The 20,217-nt window shown below is 46.7% G+C and overlaps 2 protein-coding genes across 6 annotated transcripts; both read left to right on the forward strand.

Annotated features, from left to right (window-relative positions):
* The first annotated feature begins 1,000 nt into the window (after positions 1-1,000).
* Positions 1,001-10,292, forward strand: jade3 (jade family PHD finger 3). 2 transcript variants are annotated; one of them, XM_087836184.1, is made up of 12 exons: positions 1,001-1,158; positions 2,726-2,787; positions 2,886-2,945; positions 3,648-3,730; positions 3,810-3,967; positions 4,479-4,669; positions 4,970-5,181; positions 5,325-5,492; positions 5,727-5,843; positions 6,022-6,480; positions 6,701-6,818; positions 7,598-10,292. In XM_087836184.1, the coding sequence occupies exons 3-12, from the start codon at positions 2,897-2,899 to the stop codon at positions 8,353-8,355; spliced, it is 2,313 nt and encodes a 770-aa protein (XP_087692310.1). In that variant the 5' UTR covers positions 1,001-1,158; positions 2,726-2,787; positions 2,886-2,896; the 3' UTR covers positions 8,356-10,292. The 2 variants fall into 2 exon arrangements, with proteins under 2 accessions (XP_087692310.1, XP_087692311.1); XM_087836185.1 differs by having other exon boundaries at positions 5,418-5,492.
* Positions 10,293-11,614: 1,322 nt separating this feature from the next.
* plcxd1.1 (phosphatidylinositol-specific phospholipase C, X domain containing 1, tandem duplicate 1) lies at positions 11,615-17,798 on the forward strand. Of its 4 annotated transcripts, XM_035907558.2 has the most exons (7): positions 11,615-11,808; positions 11,992-12,105; positions 13,894-14,036; positions 14,258-14,386; positions 15,378-15,533; positions 16,006-16,189; positions 16,271-17,798. In XM_035907558.2, the coding sequence occupies exons 2-7, from the start codon at positions 11,997-11,999 to the stop codon at positions 16,513-16,515; spliced, it is 966 nt and encodes a 321-aa protein (XP_035763451.1). In that variant the 5' UTR covers positions 11,615-11,808; positions 11,992-11,996; the 3' UTR covers positions 16,516-17,798. The 4 variants fall into 4 exon arrangements, with proteins under 4 accessions (XP_035763451.1, XP_087692222.1, XP_087692221.1 ...); XM_087836096.1 differs by having other exon boundaries at positions 11,989-12,105; positions 16,006-17,798; XM_087836095.1 differs by having other exon boundaries at positions 16,006-17,798.
* Positions 17,799-20,217: the final 2,419 nt, after the last annotated feature.

The following is a 20,217-nucleotide window of genomic DNA, read 5'->3' on the forward strand; positions in this document are numbered from 1 at the left end:
TGTATAATAAATAAATATGTAGCCCAATAAGTATAAAATCCAGAAAGTTACACAACATGGGGTCATTTTATTTAAAAACACATATCTAACTTACGTTTCACACTTTTTTTGTTAGAAAAAATCAAATTGTTACTTAAATTTACACAAAATGTCAGAAATCTGCACTGTGATGAAAAGAAATTTGAACCTACTTTTCCATGATTTGCTGGCTTAACACTCTGAGGTCCAAATTATAATTGGCCATTTTTACTACTTTTGGTTTTACATTTGTATTTCACCTTTAAATTTTTTTTGTGTTGTTTGGTATAATTATTTTCGGCCCAACCTCACGTGTCTGAATTTAGTTATTTTTTCACTGACGTACTGTATTAACACAACTGATCTGAAATTACACAAAAAAATAAAATCAAATCCTGGTAGTAGTTATATCTATATATATTTTTTACTGTAAAAACAACAGACACGTTTAGTAAATTATTTTATAACTTTAAATTCAAATAATAATTGTAAAGTTTGAAAACGTATTCACAAATTTTATAAACAATAAAGTTTACAAAATCTACTGAAAACTAGTGAAAACAAGAAATAAAGCCGGTCTGCGCCATGGGCAAAACCATTTGTTAATGGTGTGTGTGTGTGTGCAATATATTCAGTTTTAGGATTTATGTTCATTTTTAATTGTGTCTGGGCTCAAAGTGTTAATGCTACCTTATTTTTACTTAAAAAACAACACTGTCACATGCAAAACTAGGGTGGCACTAGGGGTGACAAGAAATCATTTTAGAGTGGCACCCTATGGCAACTAATGCCACCCCTCTAGATCCGCCCCTGCCACAAACGGACTGTTTCATTTTCCAAGTCTCGTTTTATCGAACAAAAATCTGCCTGGGGTTCACACTCCCACCGCTTGGGGGCGGTAATGCAGCGTTAGCACCACTCCGAGGAAGGCGGAGGCTGACTGCGACGGCGGGGTTTAGGACCCGGTGGGCTGCACTGTACAATAGGGCCGTTGTGGCGTGTTGGTGTCCGGGCAGCAGAGCTGGATCCTCCCGTTGAGCTGCGGGGATAGAAGTACCGAGTCCGGAACCAGAGCCCGGGCCGAGGCCGTGTGAGGACCGTGCGAGCGGAATAACGCGGGCGGCAGCGGCGGGACTGCAGGTATGAGCGGGAAAATGTGAACAATGTGGTGGCGAGCTGAGCCTGAGCTCTGGGCTCTGCCCTGGACGGTCCCTTCAGGCCCGGGGCCTGCGCTCTCTCTGGGGCCGTCCTGCCATTTAACCCCGGAACCACGAGCGGCTGGTAGGCTCCCGGGGTATGAACCCAGCGGAGCAGCACAGATGCCCGCCTCAGAGCCTCCGAGGAAGTGACATGTTTGAGTGATGGAGGCGCCTATGTTTGATTTCCCAGCCCGCGGGCAGGCCTTACAGTTTGGCGCCAACACTTTACACAGGTGTGTGAGGCTTTCTTTCAGGTGAGCCAAGAAACGGCACAAAACAGGAGGAGGGAGGGAAGTAAACAGTGTGTTAGCCTTTTCTCATCGTTTCCTGTCAGGTGCGCTTTTTACACAACCTGACGTCATATCCGTGCACCCTCCCTCCACAGGTTAGATGTCAGGTGGAGAACACCTGCCACACCTTGCTGTGGAGTAATGAGATCTTACATATATGAACCTGTTTGAACAGCCTCCACACACTGTACATAAAAGATGGAGGGAGCACTCATCGTCAGCGTGGAACCCTCAGCATTGAAGTGGTAGCTGCTGCCATACTGGTTTTATTTGGGGGCAGAAGTGAGCCCACTGTTTAGTATTAGTACCTACTCGGGTAGGCTCGTCGCGGTTTTTAGGGTTCTCTGTTAGGGATAGGTCATAGTACCCGGTACTTTTTTGTACATACTCCACTGGGGTTCCAAGCGATCTGAAAATGTGATGTCAACAGACTGCAAGATACCGATTGGCTAGTCAATGACGTCACTTGAGGAGTCATGAGAGTGTCTCCTTCATGAACCACTATTTTAAAAACCTGGCAACGAGGAAATTGGCAACACAGAAACAATACTGTGGTCCTTGAGTCCATGAGGGAGTCTATGAGAGCTAACTCACTGCAGCCTCTGCTGGACAATAAAGGAACTGCAACTTCTGGTGCTTAAGGTTACTGAAAAGTCAAGTGGAAAAGCACAAACATGGAGTGAAAATATGATTTTTGTTTATCAGGGAGAACCTGCTGTTATATTTACCAACAGCTTCCAACACTGTAAGTTGACTTGAGCTTTTCACGTGAGGTGTACGTCACTATGGTATGGCAAGGAGAGGGGCTCCTGGCTCCTCCTCTTCCTCGTGTCTTCATGGGGAATGTCAGGCTTGTGCCCCCTGTTGAAACAGCGTTCTGTATCTAGGACTGGTGTCGCTCTGGCCTCTTCCACCTCCTGTTTATTGACACAGATATGATTTAAAAGTTATAAAAACCAAATATTTTTAAGAAGAACTGCTGTAAGTCTTTGTTGTGTGTGATGTGTCTGTATGACACCTGTGAGGCGGGTGAGTGCTGCTCCGTCCTTCACAGATAGAGATGCAACACAAAGTAATAAAACAAAAGTGATCATATGTGATGATGATGCGTTAAAAGCAAGTGAATTAGAAAGTTACAGCAGAGATATAATAACATGTAGTCAGTGAAGTAATAGTTGAGTAATTTTATAAATGTCTTTATTTGCTTGTGGTTTGCAGATATGAACTGAAGCGGTCTGACAGAAGAATCTACTAGCATGCTTTTCAATTTGAAGTTTACGGTGAGTACAAATTTCTTCTTTGTGTCCACAAACTTCTGTTCCGTTGGCCTTAAAAATCATCAATATTTGAATGTCATCATCTTCTTTTGCTGCTGCAGGATGATACAGGATGAAACGCCTCCGGTCCTCCAGCAGCAGTGACACTTCTGACAATGAGAGTGAGTCAAGCTTGCCACTTCGTTTCCGGCGTCATCATCATTTCTAACCTGTGACTGCTCTGTAACTATTTCTGTAACAACAGAAGAAAGTGATCTGTATGCAGTCTTGCCTGTTGGTGCAAAAGAATCAAAAGGATCCCATTTGAATAATCAGTGTGAGACGGCAGCATCATTAAAACTGGAAAATAATAAGCCTGTTCCAGTTTTAAAATGTGAAAACGCTGTTCGAGCATTTCAGATTTATGCTGTTGGTGCATCACACCTGTAAATGTGCCTAACGTGCGTCTCCCTGAACACGTCACATGGATGCTGTTCATGGTTCCGTGGAGACATTGTCTTAACATGTTTAAAGAATTGACCAAGACCAAAAAGATTCTTATTTAATATTTAAACTGTTCTTTGGAAACCTTTCTGATTTAAAAAAACAACAACAACAACAACCAAAAATTAACATCAAAATCTGATGCCACACCTCAGCCTAACGTTGCCCTCTAGTGATGGCAAGTTTCAATCGACTGAAGAGTGTCGGTCACAGAGCGAAACTGTGCTGCCTCCTGGTGTTTTGGATGTGAGAACAGACGGACACAGGTACACCACTCTCAGGCTTGGGGTCCAAAAACAGTCGCGGCATGGCAGCGTGACCCGTAACCCAGACCAAACTGTCTCCTTCATTTCTTTTTATTCGCCTCTTTCTTCTTTCAGGTCCATCGACCTCATTCTGCTCCTCCAACAAATATGGGAGCAAACCTGGAACGCCTGCATCCAACCCGAAGAAGCCAGCTGAGGTGTGTATCAGACTTTGCTGAGTGTCAGTAAATGTCAGGATGGCGTTTGACTACCTGTGTGCGTCTCTCTCCCCCACAGGTGTTCAGGAAAGACCTGATCAGTGCAATGAAGCTGCCTGACTCCCACCACATCTCCCCAGAGGACTGCTACCTGCTGGCAGACACCTGGAAGCAGGAGTGGGAGAAAGGAGTGCAGGTACCAGCGAGCCCAGACACCATCCCAGAGCCGTCCGTCAGGTGAGTCTGACCGCCTCCCAAACATCTTAGTTTTCCATCTCCTCTTCATACAGGTACTTGAGTACGCTGATCAGCGTACTCAAGTGACAAGTTTACACGAGTCAGCCGTAGCTGAGCACATGACCACGTCAGACACTGCCTCAGAGACTGAATGCTCTGGAGGAGCTCCACCCCAACGGGAACCGGCTCAGGTATCTCATGACCCAGTGGTAGGAGCCCTGGGGGGGAATTCACCTGTCAGCTGGATCGGGAATGCTCCTGCGTCTCCTGGAGGAGGAGGAGAAAGAATCTGTGCCATGGCTTCAACATGACCACAGACCAGTCTGAAAGTGCAAACAGGAGAGCAAATACGTTCGGCATCAGCTGATCACCTCGCTCTCTCAATCACAGCAGGAGGAGATATCGCAATCATTACAGCTTTGACCTTTAAATGTGATTGTTGGCTCTCTTTGAAGCAGGTTCTGGTTGGTTCAGCTATTCAGTCTAACGGCTCTCTGCTGTTTCTTTTCAGAGTAATCGCGGAGAAGCAGAAGGAAACGCTGTACGCCCACCAGAAGAAGTACATCCAGTGCTGGAGCCAGGAGTCCAAGGAGCCGGGATTCGTGAGCATCAAAGAGCTGGCGGAGGCCATGTGCCGCTACGACCTGGATGACATGGACCTCTACTGGCTGCATGCGCTCAACCACGAGCTTGAACGCATGGGTAAGACGGGCCCGATGATCCAGCGTGATGCTGCATCTTCCTTCTTTCTGTTTCTGCACATTTGTTTTTGTCTTCTGTTGGCTTTGTATTTGAGGCTTTTTACATGTATTTTTATGAGTATTTTAATATTTGGCTGTTTTTCAAAGTTAAACCTTCCTGTTTATTATAAATGAGGGCCATCTGCAGCACTGGTGCTGCCCACTGGGGGGGGCACAGTCCACACTTTGAATACTTCAGACACCTCTGTTCTTGTTGTCGGGAGTGTCTGATCACGTGGGATGTTGCTGTTTGGTCCTGCAGGTGAAGAGCCGGTGGACGAGCTAATGATGGAGCGAGCGATGGAGGCGCTGGAGAGGCAGTGCCACGACAACATGAAGCACGCCATCGAGACAGTGGAGGGTCTGGGGATTGAATACGATGAAGACGTCATCTGCGATGTGTGCCGCTCTCCGGACAGCGAGGAGGGCAACGACATGGTGTTCTGTGACAAGTGCAACATCTGTGTGCACCAGGTAGGAAACGCCTTTCTGCTTTTGCTAGCCCTGACCTTGTGACTGGAGCGTGTGTCGGAACCCCGGGCAGCACACTTGTTTTTGTGTTGTTTCTGCTGATGTTCTGGTTACACATCACTTGCATCCCACTGTTCTTTCCGCAGGCGTGCTACGGCATTGTTAAGGTGCCCATTGGTAACTGGCTGTGCCGGACATGCGTCCTCGGTATTGACCCGCAGTGCCTCCTGTGTCCCCAGAAAGGCGGGGCCATGAAGGCGACACGAGCCGGCACAAGGTGGGCTCATGTGAGCTGCGCTCTGTGGATCCCTGAGGTAAGTGAATCCGGGGTGAGGGGAAGTGGGTGCAACAACACCAACAGTGACAAATAATGTTTTGGGGGTTTTTTTGTATCAGAGACTGAGATGAAAATATTTACTGCTTTGGTCTATAGACCTTTAATAAAGGAGCACATGTGCAGAAATGATAGTGACAGTGAAAATGTGTGGTGCTGTCGTGTCCTCTGTGTGCTCCTCATCGCCTTCTATTTTTCGGCCTCCATCCTGCAGGTGAGCATCGCCTGTCCAGAGAGGATGGAGCCCATCACCAAAGTCTCCCACATCCCCCCCAGTCGCTGGTCTCTGATCTGCAGTCTGTGCAAGCTGAAGACAGGTGCGTGCATCCAGGTGAGTTATTCCTTCCGTTTCATGCCATAGAGATTACTTTAGACTGATTGCATGGCTGCAGACATTCAAGTTTGATTTTATGATCCTCGAACCGTCTGCAGCAAGAGGTCTGCACTGGCCCTGGACATAAGCTGGCTTTTCCCTCAAGTAACTCTGTCCGCTCTCTCCCCCTGTTCAGTGTTCAGTAAAGAACTGCACCACCCCCTTCCACGTGACCTGTGCATTCCAGCACAGCCTGGAGATGAAGACGATCCTGGATGAAGGGGATGAAGTCAAGTTCAAGTCGTACTGCCTAAAACACAGCCAGCCCAAAGCCGGAGAGGCTGGCCTGAGCCCGGCTCGATCCAAAGCCCCTGGAGAGGCGGGGAAGGGGGGCCAGCGAGCTCAGCGGCTGCAGGAGCTGGAGGAGGAGTTCTACACCCTGATTGAGCCCGAGCAGCTGGCCCGGGACCTTGGGCTGTCCCCGCACCTGGTGGACTTCATCTACCAGTACTGGAAGCTGAAAAGGAAGAGCAGCTTCAACAGGGCTCTGCTGCCCCCTAAAGAGGAGGAGGAGCAGCTGGTGCTCCAGCCGCAGGAGGACAGCATCCACACCCGGATGCGTATGTTCATGCACCTGAGGCAGGACCTAGAAAGGGTGGGTGCTTCCTCTGTGCCGTGTGTGTGTGTGCAGCCTGTGTTAGTGGTGATGTGGTTTTTTAGCTTTAGCCTAAATGATCGGCGCATGCACTCGGTGTCAGAGCAACCATTGCTGATTCAGTAGCATTTATAGAAACTCTGAGGCGTGAACCTGTGTCAGCCAATCAGATCCCATCTATACTGCTGTCTTTAATAAAGTTGTGTGTATCTGGCTGCAGGTGAGGAACCTGTGTTACATGGTGAGTCGGCGGGAGAAGCTGAAGCTGCTGCAGAGCAAAGCTCAGGAGCAAATGTTCAACTTGCATGTGAAGCTCACAAACCAGGAGATGTCTGCAGGTGAGTTCACAGTGAGAAGCAGCACCGGCTCTGTGACTTGCTCTTTGTATCAGCTGACCTCAGAGCAGGTCACGTCACAGAAAAATACAAAGCAAAGCTCAGACTCGGCTCAGTTCAGAGGGATCATCCCACATAGGATTATTTTCAACTTGTCAAAGCTTTTCAGTGAGAAATTAGTGATTTTTGACTCCTATGAAAAGTTTCTGTGTATTTTACCTGTTAATGAGCAGGTGGAAACCAACCCTCGGTATGTGATAAGAAGAACATCCCGTCAGAATCATAAATTTATTTTATGATTTGGATCATTTTCATTTCTTTCTATTTATTAATAATTAATTTGGATCACAGCTTTCAAAGCTTAACTTGAAGCTCCAAGTGAGCCTGAGTTACCTGCTGAGGGGCGAGCCCAGATTTTACAGTGACTAATCAGAAATGGGGTAAAGTTCACACTGTAAAATGATCTGGTTTGAGTTTTGAATAATTATGTAAATTAATGTATGCACAATAACTTGGGTATGAAGGTGATGTTTGGAAGCGTCATTAAATTTATTGAAGTTATGGTATATTTAAAACCAGCTGAATGTGGGTGTTGGGGATTTCTACGAAGGTAGGAGTGGTTTTCCATGGGGATCAGAAGGATTTATGATGGATTTATGATTCTTTTTTTATTTTTTATGATGAAGTAAAGGATAAAACAGTAGTTTGTGAGGACTCTTAAGCTGTCTGTGATGTGATTATGGAAAAGAGAAAAAGGGACTGAACATGTGTTTTCTCTGCAGGTCTTCCTGCTTCGTTCCCCTTGGAGAGTGTGCTGTCCCGGCCTCCTCCGAGGATCACTCTGAAGCTGAAGATGCCCAAAGCTCTGGGTGTTGGGAACGGACCGCTGTGCCCAGACAACAGCGGGAATGTGGGTGAGCACGGCGGTGAGGGGGTGGGCCAGGGGAAGCCTCAGCTGCACGGCCGCAGCATCAGAGATGAGCGCACCACCGGTCGAACGTCTTCCACCAGCGGTGCGCCGCAGCACGTTAAACCAAGCGGGAAACCTCTGACGCTGCATGGCGCGCTTCACGGACAGCCTTCCAACAGCAATGGCAGACTGGAGCGAGACCGAGCACGCCTGGCCAAATCTAACGGCGTGCTGGAGAAGGGCGCTGCTCAGAGAGACGGCTCATGCCAGACGCCCGCTGACCGCAACACCGCAAACGAGAAGAGTGTCTTTCGCAAGTCCGCCATGGAGCACTTTGGCCGCTCCTTCAAACAGGCCACAATCAACCTGGTCCGGACCACCGAGGACCTGCGGGCAGACAAACTGTCCCGGAAGAGCGGTGCCAAGGAAAGGCTGTGGGCCAAACCAGCACCAGAGCACCGCTTGAAGAGCGCGCGATCGTATCAGGACAGCGACGGGTACTGCCCCGACGCTGAGCTCAGCGACTCTGAGCCAGAGGCCAAAGGTCAGTGCAGGCGGCCACTCGGGCTGCCGGACATTCCGAGGAAAGGGAAACAGGCACCGGGCTCCAGGCACGCCATGCAGAGGTGACGGCTGTGCAAACTGCGGGGCTGATGGTCCGCACGAGGATGCACCGTGAAGGCGATCTGCTCGCTAAGTCCTAACATACCGACCATGTTTCCGGCCCCAGCATCTCTTGGAGCGCACGTGCAGAAACATACACACCCAACGCTGTCTTCCCATCATGTGACGATGTTTGTCTCCACCCATGTTGGTCCTGAGAACGGTCAGTGATTTCACAGCTAATGAGCAGATCGCCAAGAAGAGGAGGACAGGATTTCTGAAGGGACGCTCAGGGCGGGAGGCGCTGTGGGGGGGACCCTAGTGTATTGTGTGCACACGGGCATGTAAATACCACGTGACTCCCGCCCGTCAGCGCTGCACGTCTCCTTGCTTTTGCCTTCACACCGAGGTGCTGCAACTCTTTGTCTACCTTTCTGAAAACACGAATGCCTTCTGTGTGCAGAAACACTCCACACGCTTTAGCTTCCAGAAACAGTTAGAAACAATAGAAACACATTCCATGGTGCGACAGACACTGAACTGAGGTCTTCAATCATCATGATGAGCCTTTATTATATCACAAACTTTAATTGTGAAAGCGAGCTGCAGTTTCTGTTACGAGGTGCAATTCTTGCTGCTCAGCCCAAAAAAAATAGAATAAAAAGTGGGCGTGCTCTTCTCCTTACTTCCTGTCGTGTACCTGCACTTCCTGCTCGATGATCACGTCAGTTGAGCTCCAACTGCTCTGAACACTCAGTTTATCAGTTTTTTTTTTTTGTTTTTTTTTGTATACCGTTGGCCCTCTGAAGTCACAGAGAGAGAATAGAAACCCCACCTACAAGCTGTTTGGAACAGCTAGAGGGGCAGCTAATCAGAAGACAATAACCAGGAGCAGTGGTAAACAGCTTGTTTCAAGTGGAAGGGCTGTTGGAGCTGAGAATCACGCAAAGTTGCTGTCATGGGGCGGAGTTTAAACCTCAGCTGTGATCTGAAAATCAGGAAAACGTGTTCAGAGCTTGACTGACCCCTTTTGGGTTTAGAAACAGGGTAAAAGACAACATCTGTGCTGCTGCCACATGATCTAACCGCCTCTCCACTTGTGTCACTACGAGCAGCCGAGAGGTTCGCTTTGAGGATTAAACCATCTTGGAGAGCGATTTCACTGCGAACGCTTCAGTGTCGATCAGGTTCAGTTATAACGTTCAAATGCAACCTCTGGTGAATGTGAGTGTGGTCTTGGGTCGACGTTCTGACCTTCAGACGTCTGCTTTTGGTTTATTGCAGTAATGATATTAGTCGGCGGTCTGAGTTGAGCTGCGTGCACACTGTCGCTCAGTTTTTGTGTCCTGTTTGCTGCCCACGAACCACTAAAGCTCGAGTGTCCGCAAACATGGCCAAAACAGTGACATAATCTCCAGGACCAAAGCACCAGCAGCGTGACGCGGTGGTCAGAAGGTGGAGGCAAGCGCCATATTTGAAACGAGTCGGTTTCTTTTTTTGGGTTGAGCTGCAGAAACAGAACCCGTCACGGGTTTGTCCTATTTTTCTACAGATGCTGAGTCAGTGCTTTTATTTTATACCTTCATTTTTACCTCATTTTTACGCAGATCCTTCCTCATTTAACAGAAACCGTCTCTCGTGCCTCAGCGTGGTGTCTCCACACAGACCGCAGGCATGGTCACAGGCTGTAAACGGGCCTGTCGGCTCAGCTGCGAGCAGAAGGTTGAATCCTCGGCAGCTCCAGGCAGGTGGAGCGGCTGCAGGAAACACTACATGAAGCCCAGAGTTAAACTTTGACCTCCATCGCTCGCCATTCTGAGCCTGTGTGTGTGTGTGTGTGTGAGGGTGAAGCTGTGCGCCCACCCACGGCGCTCCAACACTAACATATTCACAAAGATGTTTTTTCATGTTTGTTCCTCGTTTGGAAAATCATTTTTTAATAAAGTCTAAATGTTAAAGTCTGATGCTTGAATTAATTGAATGTTCATCAGTTTTCAGGGAAAGTCAGCAAGCAGGTTTTCTGTTTGTGGTTTCAGGTACTGCTGCACAATACTGCAATACTTATGGTATTAATCCAAGGCCAAGTAAGTAGAGGGTCAATACTGCTGGTACTGGTATCGATACTCATGTAGGGGAGGGCAGTGTGTCGTCATCTATGAAATAAATTTAAACATCACTCAGTCACAATAATAATAAAACACTTTTCATTCTTTTATCTTTCCAAAGCTTTCAGGACACCGGGCCTGTGAAATGTACCTGTGATGCACTTAGCGTGTGTAGTTTAAATAAAACCGTTGACACAAAACATTGAGATGTTTTTCATACTTCAAAGTTAGTGTTATTGTCAAAAACCACATGTACAGATCATACACAGGAATTTGAAATTGCAGTTCTCCCACACCCCTCAGTGTGACACTTAAGTCTTATATACAACACAATCTTTTATAAACAATAGTGTCAAACACAATCAGAGTGATTGTAGGGTGGTTGGGTCAGAGGTGGGTATGAAGATGGTGCGTATGATAGAGCAGGGAAAGAGTTCACACCACCCAGTCACCTCTGTCCCACAGCAGTCACACATTTGTGTTTTATTGGCACTGCCTTCATTTTAATTGTTTCCATTTTAACTCATATATTTAATCAGCCAATCACAGCAGCGGCTCAGTGCTCTTGATGATGAGCCGCTTAACTTCAAACTGAGCATTGTTTTAGGATCTGCTGGGATTTTCCCATTGACCATGTCTGGATCCATCCTGCCTGGTTCGGGGTGGTCGTCAGCTGTGCGATGATGTCACAATGATCAGCTCCGAAGCGTCAATCTGGTGCTAGTGAGGTGTACCTAGTGAAGTGTCCAGTGAGAGTAACTGCGCATATTTACAGAGACCCTCTCCCTCCACTAGATGGAACTGTGATGGAGATCCTTCTGAGGTTGTGAGTCCTGCTGTGACTGACTGTCATTTTAACTTTATTGGCTGCTCTTGGGTCAGACGTCTACTCTCAGTGTGCTCACTGGAATGTCCGGCACCTGTACAGTCCCACAATAAACACAGGAAGACCAGAGAGCAGACGAGTCGCCCCCTGCTGGAAATGGGAGAGAATGTCCATCTTTTATGTACAGGCGTTTCATCAGCTAATCAAACGTCGTGACGTCTCTCCAGATGTTTTACCTTCACGTGCATTTTGGAGGTGAGCCGCGTGTGCGCGCGGGGCTGCAGCAGCCTCGCGGTCCTGCGGTCTCTTTAAGAGCGGAGCCGCGCTCTCGCAGCGGCGACCGGAAGCGCGCGGCGGGTCACGGCTCACCGGTAACAGACAGAGATCTGCTGCGGAGGATCCCAGCTTCCTCCGCGTGTCCGTCACACATGCTTAATGTGCCGCTCCGGTCATGACTCGTGCACGCGCTCTCAGACCGGCGGCTCGTGGCCTTTGTCAGCGGGCTGTGCTCGCGTAAGCGGATCTGAGACAGAGTGACGATCAGATGAGGTGAGGAGGGCTGACTGCAGCACACACACATAAACACACAGGCACGCGCAAGTTTACTGCTGTGAAACAGCGCAGTGCACGCACCTGCTCACTTTCACTTTATTAACCATTAATAACACAATGTAATCAGTGAACCTGTGTTTGTGTGTGTGTGTGTGTGTGTGTGTGTGTGTGTGTCAGCAGCAGTGATGTCCGGGCTGAGTGAGCCCAGCCTGATGGAGCTGCCCATGGAGAGTTGGATGTCTCGCCTGCCATGCGCGCTGTGGGACATCCCGCTGTTCCACCTGGCCATCCCAGGTAGGCCTGGTGTTGGGGGCAGATGATGCTGATGGTGTGATGGGACCTGAATCAGTTTGTTCTGTCTTATTATCTCTGGTTTATTGATGATTCTCTGACTGTGAGGACGTGATGAACACATTGTGTCCACATTTCACACACACACAGTTCACCTGCTGCTCTGACAGTCAGAGATTCACCTGTTCATTCATTTATCAGCCTCTTCATGTTTTCTGCCTGATTGAACTGTTTCCTATTGAACTACAATTTTAAGTGGTAATTAAATTAACCAATGACAGAAATCTGAGATCAAACAGCAGACTCAGTAAGAAAGGAAAGATTGGAGCAATAAAGGAAATGTGCTGCAAGGAGACCAAGAAAAGCCAAATGCAGATTTGTGTGTTTGCATTTCTGTTTGTTATGCAGCATGTCTTATTGTCGTCTTAGTGAGTGGCTTTATTTCTTGACCCACAAGTACAAACCCAGAAAAGCTCCAACAAAGTCAGACGCTGAGTAAAACATAAAGAAAGGCGCATTTTCTTCACTGTAGAACAGAAAAAACTGTTTTGAATCAGTGAGTGATTGTGGATACAGTTTACGAAAAAAAGAAAAGAAAAGTGAAACACAAAAACAGGTTACATTGAATACAAAACAGAACGTTTTATGTTAGCACATAGGTAAAGAAAAAAGAAAACAAACAAACAAATAAACAGAAAAACACAACCCAGGAGGGGCGATTGATACTAACAAACCCTTTTCTTACAAACCACGCAGAAGTTAGCTGCACTCCACTGAGCTTCACATTCCCATTAACACAGACACACATCGGACCTCTATGGAATAAGCAAATCAGTTAGTCAGCAGGAACATCCTTAAATTGAAGGTTAGAGAGGTTTGTCTGAAAAAGACCCCAGATTTGATTCTGGATGGAGCAGTGGATCTTTTCAAGACTACGACACGACATGAGATCAGTTTCCTCTTTGCCTTGGTCCATTTTAAAGAGGAGGCAGTGCCGTTTCTCCATCATGGTCACACGTGGCTTTGTGTCGGTGTGACGGAGCTGTAACTGCATGTGTGGACGGCACGCCGAGCTGCTTGCAGACACTGGTTTCTGGAAGTGTTCCTGAGCCGTGCACAGATTTATCACAGAGCAGTGTTTCTGCTGAAGGTTACAGTCATCAGCCTGCGCACAGAGATTCCCCCAGATCCTCTGAGTGTGCTGATGATGGCATGTTGTGTAGATGATGAGATGTTCTCAGCGAGGACTGCGATTCTGAAACAGGTTGTGAACCTCTGAGAAGCTCCGCCTCTCTGAGATGATCTTTTTCTACCTGATCACGTGACCGACCTGCTGCCAGCACACTTTTGATCTTCTCTTTAGCACCGCTGACTTTCACACGCTTTTGTTGCTCCGTCCCAAATTTTATGACACGTAGTTTCTGCCAAATTCCACATGAGCTCGGATTTGTCACGAGCAGTAAAATGAAAATTCATTTTCTCAGTTACATTTTCCTGGTTTTATTGAACATTTGAAATATCTGTCAGAGAAACAGGAACAGCGGTTTTAACAAGGATCATACATGTGCTGACTCGGTCATTTAAGCTGCTAAAAATGGTTGATTAATAAATGAAGACATTGATAAAGCACCTTTTTTTACACACACATGCCAAAAACAGTATTTATTGTGTGACTTTAAAGGTTTTGGGCTCAGTTTGGGGGTTAGAGAAGCTCCAGATCCACAGTTTTATATGTGCAGGAAGTCTGTCAGGGCAAAGTGGAACATTCAGGATTATCTTTGTCCCTTTCAGGCAGCCATAATGCAATAACCTACTGCCTGGATATGGACGACAGGTCTCCCATCGACCTCATGCAGCCTGACATGCTGCAGAAGCTCGACAAATTCATGAAGCCCCTCATTCGCCCATTTGTGTACAAGTGGGCAAAAACCCAGGTAATACTTTTACAGCACTGTTCTGAAATAGCTGCCGCCTCAGGCGGATTACACTGTACAGTATCAGAGAGAAACCCAGCCATCCCACGATCCTCTACCAGCGGCTGACAGTGGGGAGGAAGAGCACAATGTGATGACAGGCTGTAACTGTACCTGTGTTAGTCCTTCTTGTGTATAAAGCCGGACCTACTGTGATGAGTTGTGTGTCCTCCATGTTTCAGGAGTGTTGTATAAAGCATCAGCTGGACTGTGGGGTGAGGTACTGCGACCTGAGGATCGCACACAGGCCCAACGACAGCTCCACACACCTGTACTTCTACCATGGCGTCTACACCACGCTCACTGTGGAGGTGACTCACAGCCCGGTCACACATATGCAAACAGATGCTAAATCCATGACAGGTTTAGATTTGGAATTCGGTGGGCTTCATGGTTATCCAGTCTGGCTTTTAGCTTTCTTCTTCACGGCTTACAGAGAAAGTTATGTTTCAATAGAGAGCAACAGAATATCAACCAAAAATCCAGAAACTCAGTTTGAAATAAGTATTTGATCCCCTACAGATGCCCACAGAATGGCTGTGTGGCCCACGTAGCACAATCACCCAGTCAGATACTCCTGATCTTAGCTCGGTGTGCGAATAAAGCACCGCTGTCCACAGACTGCAAGACCAAAGAGCTGTCACCGGATGTCAGAGGCAGGACTGCAAACCTGCACCAGGGTGACGGAGCGACAGGAGAGAAGGTGAAGCTGTCAGTGCGATTATTCAGAAATCTAAAATTACCGTCAGCCCCCCTCAGTCTGGAGTGAGGATGATCCTGAGAAAGGTGGTGGGAGGAGCTTGTTAACGACAGTCACAAATGACACCGCAAGTAGCATGAAGTTTGCAGTGAACATGTGAATCACAAGCTTGACAGAAAGTGCTGAGTTGCGTTTTCCTTTAATACGCGTTCACTGAATGACATGAAAACCAGTTTATACCTTTCAGGTTTGTTCTGCGTCTTTGGTTGATATTCTGTGATATTCTCTCCATAAAAGTCAAACTTCCATAAAAGACAGACCGTCTTTGGAAATGAGCACACACACACACACACACACACACACACACAGAGTAAGAGTATCCCTATGTTAATCTGAGTGTTCAGGGAGCTCATTTTTAGAAACTTTGACTATGTTTGACATGAGCAATCCCACACGTGTGTTTTAAAGCAGGAACAGAAAACAGCAGGACTACATCATTAGGAACAAAATGGCAGCAATAACACGTCAAATCAGCTGTGCACGTGGGCGGGATAAAGTTCATTTTGCTGTGTGAGGGTTGAGCTCGCCTGTGTCTCTGACAGACAGTGCTGACGGAGATCCGAGAGTGGCTGGACGCTCATCCCAAAGAGGTGGTCGTCCTCTCCTTCAGCCACTTCCTCGGCCTGAGCCAGGAGCTCCACGCGGTGCTGCTCACCACCATACGCACCGTGTTTGCCTCCAAACTCTGTCCCAAAAAGGTACGGACGCACTTCCTGTTTCCTGAAACATCTCATAGGTTTCTAACTGTAAGGGTGAAGCCGGCACAGAATCCCAAAGTACCCTGTTTTACAGATTTACAGCAGAGGTGCTGCCCTCCATGCTGACAGGGCGCTCCCGTTAAATAGCTCACACTGGATGAACCCATTTCACGGCAGTCGCACACGCATCAGTCAGCCAGTGTCGGTATCAAACACAGAAAGGATTCATCCATCCATTTATGCCTCCTCCAGTTTAGCCCCGCCCACAAAATGTGCAAACATTAAAACCGACTGTACACAAACTTCATATATCAAAAAAGTGTACTTCCATTAAGTGTACTTCTTTGACCTTTAACTCATATTAAAGAGCCTGGTGGGGTTTATTTAAACTTTTAGGTAGGATTATGGGAGCCGTGGTGATTGCATTACCTGGATTATTAAGGCGTTCACGGCTCTGATGTGTTGCTTTCAGGCTGAGGTCACTCTTCGTAAGCTCTGGGCTTCGGGCTACCAGGTGATTGCGTCCTACGAGCACAGCACGGAGCGCCGGCACACTGAGCTGTGGCCGGACATCCCGTACTGGTGGGCCAACAAATGCAAAGCCGAGGCTCTGATTGACGAGTTTGAACGCATGAAGCAACAAAACAGGAGACCAGGTGACCTGCTGATGAGTCATAATGTCAGACAGGTGATGATTAAACACATTCACCATCTGGATCTCACCGTGTGTGTTTCAGGAGGTTTCTTTGTGACGGGGATTAATCTGACGGAGGACCTGAAGTACATCTGCACCCACCCAACTGAGTCCCTGAAGGACCTGGTGATGTCCACGTACCCGACGCTGCTCGGCTGGGTCAAAGAGCAGACGCCCGGCGAGGAGGACGGCTCGCTGAACATCATCGCCGGCGACTTCGTCTCGGAGAGCCGCTTCGTGCCCACCGTCGTGGCGCTGAACCAGAAGCTTCTGAAGCGGTCCTCATGACTGTAACAAGCGTGACCTGAGGAGAACGTGAACCACAGCATGAGAAGCACACAGGCCTTTTTGTTAGCGGTGACACAATAATACTTGAATATTTGTTCAGACATGAACGTTTCAGCCTTTAAGCTGCTTGAAAAGAGACGTTCTGGTATTTGGACCTGCACTGTTTGTTTACACTCACCTCATTATTTATGCAATGTTGGAGGCAGCGCCGTGGCCGGACTCACGTTACGCTGACCGAAGCAATAATTCTACAAATAATCCAGTGCGTAGGCTTTTTAGAGCTGGGTCGTGCTGCGTGAGATCGATCCGAACCCCTCACAGTCAGCTGCAACATGACCCTACCGTACAAGCGAGCCTTCACCTGCTCTCCCCTGTCCCACCTGCTGATATGAGCCTGAAATTTACCCAGGATGCACTTAAACTGTGACAGATCGTCACACTGTTGCTCACAGCTGCTCAGAGATCAGGAACAGAGTTCAGAGGTCTGCAGAGTTAAACTGAGTGGCGTTAAACACCTGATGTCTTCTGGATAAGAGCTGAAACATCTTCACAAAGTCGAACTGCTGCAGTCTGAAACACAGTTTAAATGTCCCAAAAGGTTGATTCTGTCCATCTGGACTTGGCGTTTTCAGTGGAAGAAACAGCCCAGTGTTCATTCAGTGGGCTGGTTTCAGTCATTGTGCAGAGGTACTGTTTATAAGGTTGGAGACCTGCAGTCAGCTGAGACTGAAGAAGTCTCTAAACTCTCGCTGAAGAAGGATGATGACAAAACGTTTCTCCCACTGAAAGCATCCAGATGAACAGAATCAACTTTATTGGTGTTTCTTTACCTGGATGACTGAGCATGTATCGAGATGCAGCTTAAATGTGTTTTCAGCCCTGACGGGTTCATGTGCACTTATGAAAGTAATCATGAGTGTAAAATATTCCCAGTATGAAGGTAAAGATATGTGTGGCATCAGTAAATAATCTGAAGGAATCAGCTTATTGTGAGGGGTCAGATGGGAGCTGCTGCTTGATTTTATTTTGAAATGACCCACGAATAAGCACAACGAATTCAGCGAGCACACATGACTGTACTCTTTTATAATATTGTGTGTGCAATATTATTTCGTATTTAACCACAGAGAATGTAGAAGAGATGTGAAACTTATGCAAACTGCATGGAAAACATATTTGCATGAACACAGCACTGTTCTACTAAAGCCTGATTTAGCCAGTAGATTGAGGCTTTTTTCCCAATGATGCTGTGCCGCTGTGCCTGTGGACATGAGCTTTTTCAATAAACACAAGCATTTGTAAGAAAATCCTCTTTTTGTTCCCTGACTCATCAGCACAGTGTGAGAGGTTTTTCCCATTACAGCTGAACTCAGCCGGAGTGATCTGCCCTCTGCAGGGTTTCACCAGCAGGGTGCAGTGTTTGACCTGACTGCTCTATCTTTTCCTGACCACTTTCTGTGTCATGAGGTGAAGGAAAGGAGCACGGAGCTCAGAAAATCTGATATGTTTGGTACATCATTCATTTTTTCTTCCCTCTGCTGATCCCGTCCATCTCCTCTGGATCTCCTTTATTCAGGTTTCCTGTGACTGAAGTTCATCATCATCCTAAAGGCTGAAACACAGAGCTAATGCAAACTGAGTTACAGACGCACGACATATAAGGAATGACACAAGTGACAGCTGTCATTGTAATCAGCTTGTGAATGGACGTGTGGCTTTAAAAGCACAATGATAGACGGAACCTTCAAAACCTTTAAAACTTTGAACTTTTCTTTTTGATAGAGCTTATACAGCAGGACAGTTAATCAAAAACACAGCAACAAGTCCACCTCTGATTGGCTAAAAGACTCTGAAAGACTAAATGAATGTTTTGGAGTCAAAGTCTGGACTTAAATCAGACTGAGCTGCATCAATGTGACCTTAAACAGGCATTCATGCTGGGAAATCCTGGAATGTGTCTGAATTAAAGCATTTCTGCAAAGAAGAGTGGGCTAAAGTTCCTTCACAGTGACATGAAAGACTCACTGAAGGCATCACAAATACTTGGTGGTGGAACAGCCAGTTATTATCAGGTTTAGGGGCCGTTACTTTTGCACACAGGTCAGGTAGGTTTACATAACTTTCATCACTATCTTTGTCCAATATTCAAATTTGATGATCTGAAAAATGTACATATGCAAAAACAGGACAAACTCTCATTCTTATCAGTGGGAGGCAGATATTGGTATAATGCAGCCACAACTAGATCTCTGTTATTCTTTTTGATTGTCTCTGCTTGTGCTCAGCATAACAGATGTTAAAGCTGAGTGCATTAATCTAATGCACTCATGATTTTTTCAATATATATAATAGCTGGTAGAAAACACTCTAATCTTCTACTGCTACTAGTATCTACTACTACTGTATTTTTTCACTTAAAGAGTAAAAAATTGACTTAGTACTTCAACTACTTTGTCCTCTGAAGGTCATGATGCTACCTGGAAAATGAAAACTGTGGAAGCTGGTGAAAGCATACACTGTCAAACAAACACCCGTCCCACAGGTTTTTTCTGCCACTCCCTTATGATAAAACTTGGCTCCTACATGTTTTGAGCTTACACATGAGCTTAAACATGAGCCCACAGATATATTTCCTGTCTCTGGTTCTTTGAGAGTTCAAATACATTTTTCTCATGAGGTGGCCAATGAGTATTCTTACAATATTTTTCACAAAATCCCACAGCCCACCTTTAGGCAGCCGCTGCAGTAATCACTACAGGGCCGGTCAGTTTGTGGTTCTGACCTCTCAACTGCCCTTTATGGATGGAATACCCTCATCTGTAAGCATTAGCCAAGCTCCAAATCCAGAAAAGCAGAGTGTTTAGAGGTCTAAGCAAGAATAACTCACACAGCTTTGCTTTTTACAAGAACATATGTCAGTATGTCTTTTCTGTCAATGTTCAGCCTTCACGTGCCTAAGGGGGTGGAGGCGGTACATAAACATCACAGTCACAGTTGGTTTCGTATGTTATGGTGGATTTCTTCCAAGGAACTAAAGACTCAACGGACACATTCTATATCAGTGACGTTCCTGAAGCCATGTGGCAATAACTGGGCGGTAAACCCACGCGTCTCCACTTGTACACCAACTGAAATGAACTGAACTGAATTGATGCAAGAGAGGAGATTATGAGAATGAGCCAGCAGGCTGTAACTGAGTTCATGCTCAGGGACAGTTCAGTTGCCTCCGCTGAATCGTTTATCCAGGTGTGTGTTAGAAAACGCCTGACAGAAATCAGCACAGGTATAAAACTGAACATACTGACTGACATTTCAGTTCATATCTAAGCTTCTAACTTGGAAGACTATATTATAAATCAGTAGAAAAGAGAATTCCTGGAGAATCAGGAAGTGGACACACTTCAGTTTCTTATCACTGCAGAGCTGCCGAACTGAGTTTTTTTTTAATTTAGGAGGAGGACAGAAGATGCAGTCTGTGTGGCATCACTGAAGATGACAGTTATTCTATTTCAATACTTTATATTAACAGTCTCAGTTATTCAGAGACTGTCAGAGCTAGAACAACCAATCGCAGCTGCCAGACCCCGACTCTCGACGTGATTAAATATGACGCATTGCTCACATGATTGATTTAAATGGTGTAACTGAAATCCTGGGGCCAGCTGTAATGTGGATCATGTTAAAACACCTCACTCATTATAT

Source organism: Neolamprologus brichardi, chromosome 23, assembly GCF_056152115.1.
Source record: "Neolamprologus brichardi isolate AB-2024 chromosome 23, ASM5615211v1, whole genome shotgun sequence".
Classification (NCBI taxonomy): Eukaryota; Metazoa; Chordata; class Actinopteri; order Cichliformes; family Cichlidae; genus Neolamprologus; species Neolamprologus brichardi.

What these genes read in the sequence shown, in the direction of transcription:
- plcxd1.1 (XM_087836096.1), top strand. Translation starts at nt 11,997, where the DNA reads ATGTCCGGGCTGAGTGAGCCCAGCCTGATGGAGCTGCCCATGGAGAGT. An exon ending in ACACCACGCTCACTGTGGAG is followed by an intron (nt 14,387 to 15,377) that starts GTGACTCACAGC and finishes TGTCTCTGACAG; the next exon opens with ACAGTGCTGACGGAGATCCG. An exon ending in CCAAACTCTGTCCCAAAAAG is followed by an intron (nt 15,534 to 16,005) that starts GTACGGACGCAC and finishes TGTTGCTTTCAG; the next exon opens with GCTGAGGTCACTCTTCGTAA.
- jade3 (XM_087836184.1), top strand. Translation starts at nt 2,897, where the DNA reads ATGAAACGCCTCCGGTCCTCCAGCAGCAGTGACACTTCTGACAATGAG. An exon ending in TGACACTTCTGACAATGAGA is followed by an intron (nt 2,946 to 3,647) that starts GTGAGTCAAGCT and finishes TTCTTCTTTCAG; the next exon opens with GTCCATCGACCTCATTCTGC. An exon ending in TGAGGCAGGACCTAGAAAGG is followed by an intron (nt 6,481 to 6,700) that starts GTGGGTGCTTCC and finishes ATCTGGCTGCAG; the next exon opens with GTGAGGAACCTGTGTTACAT.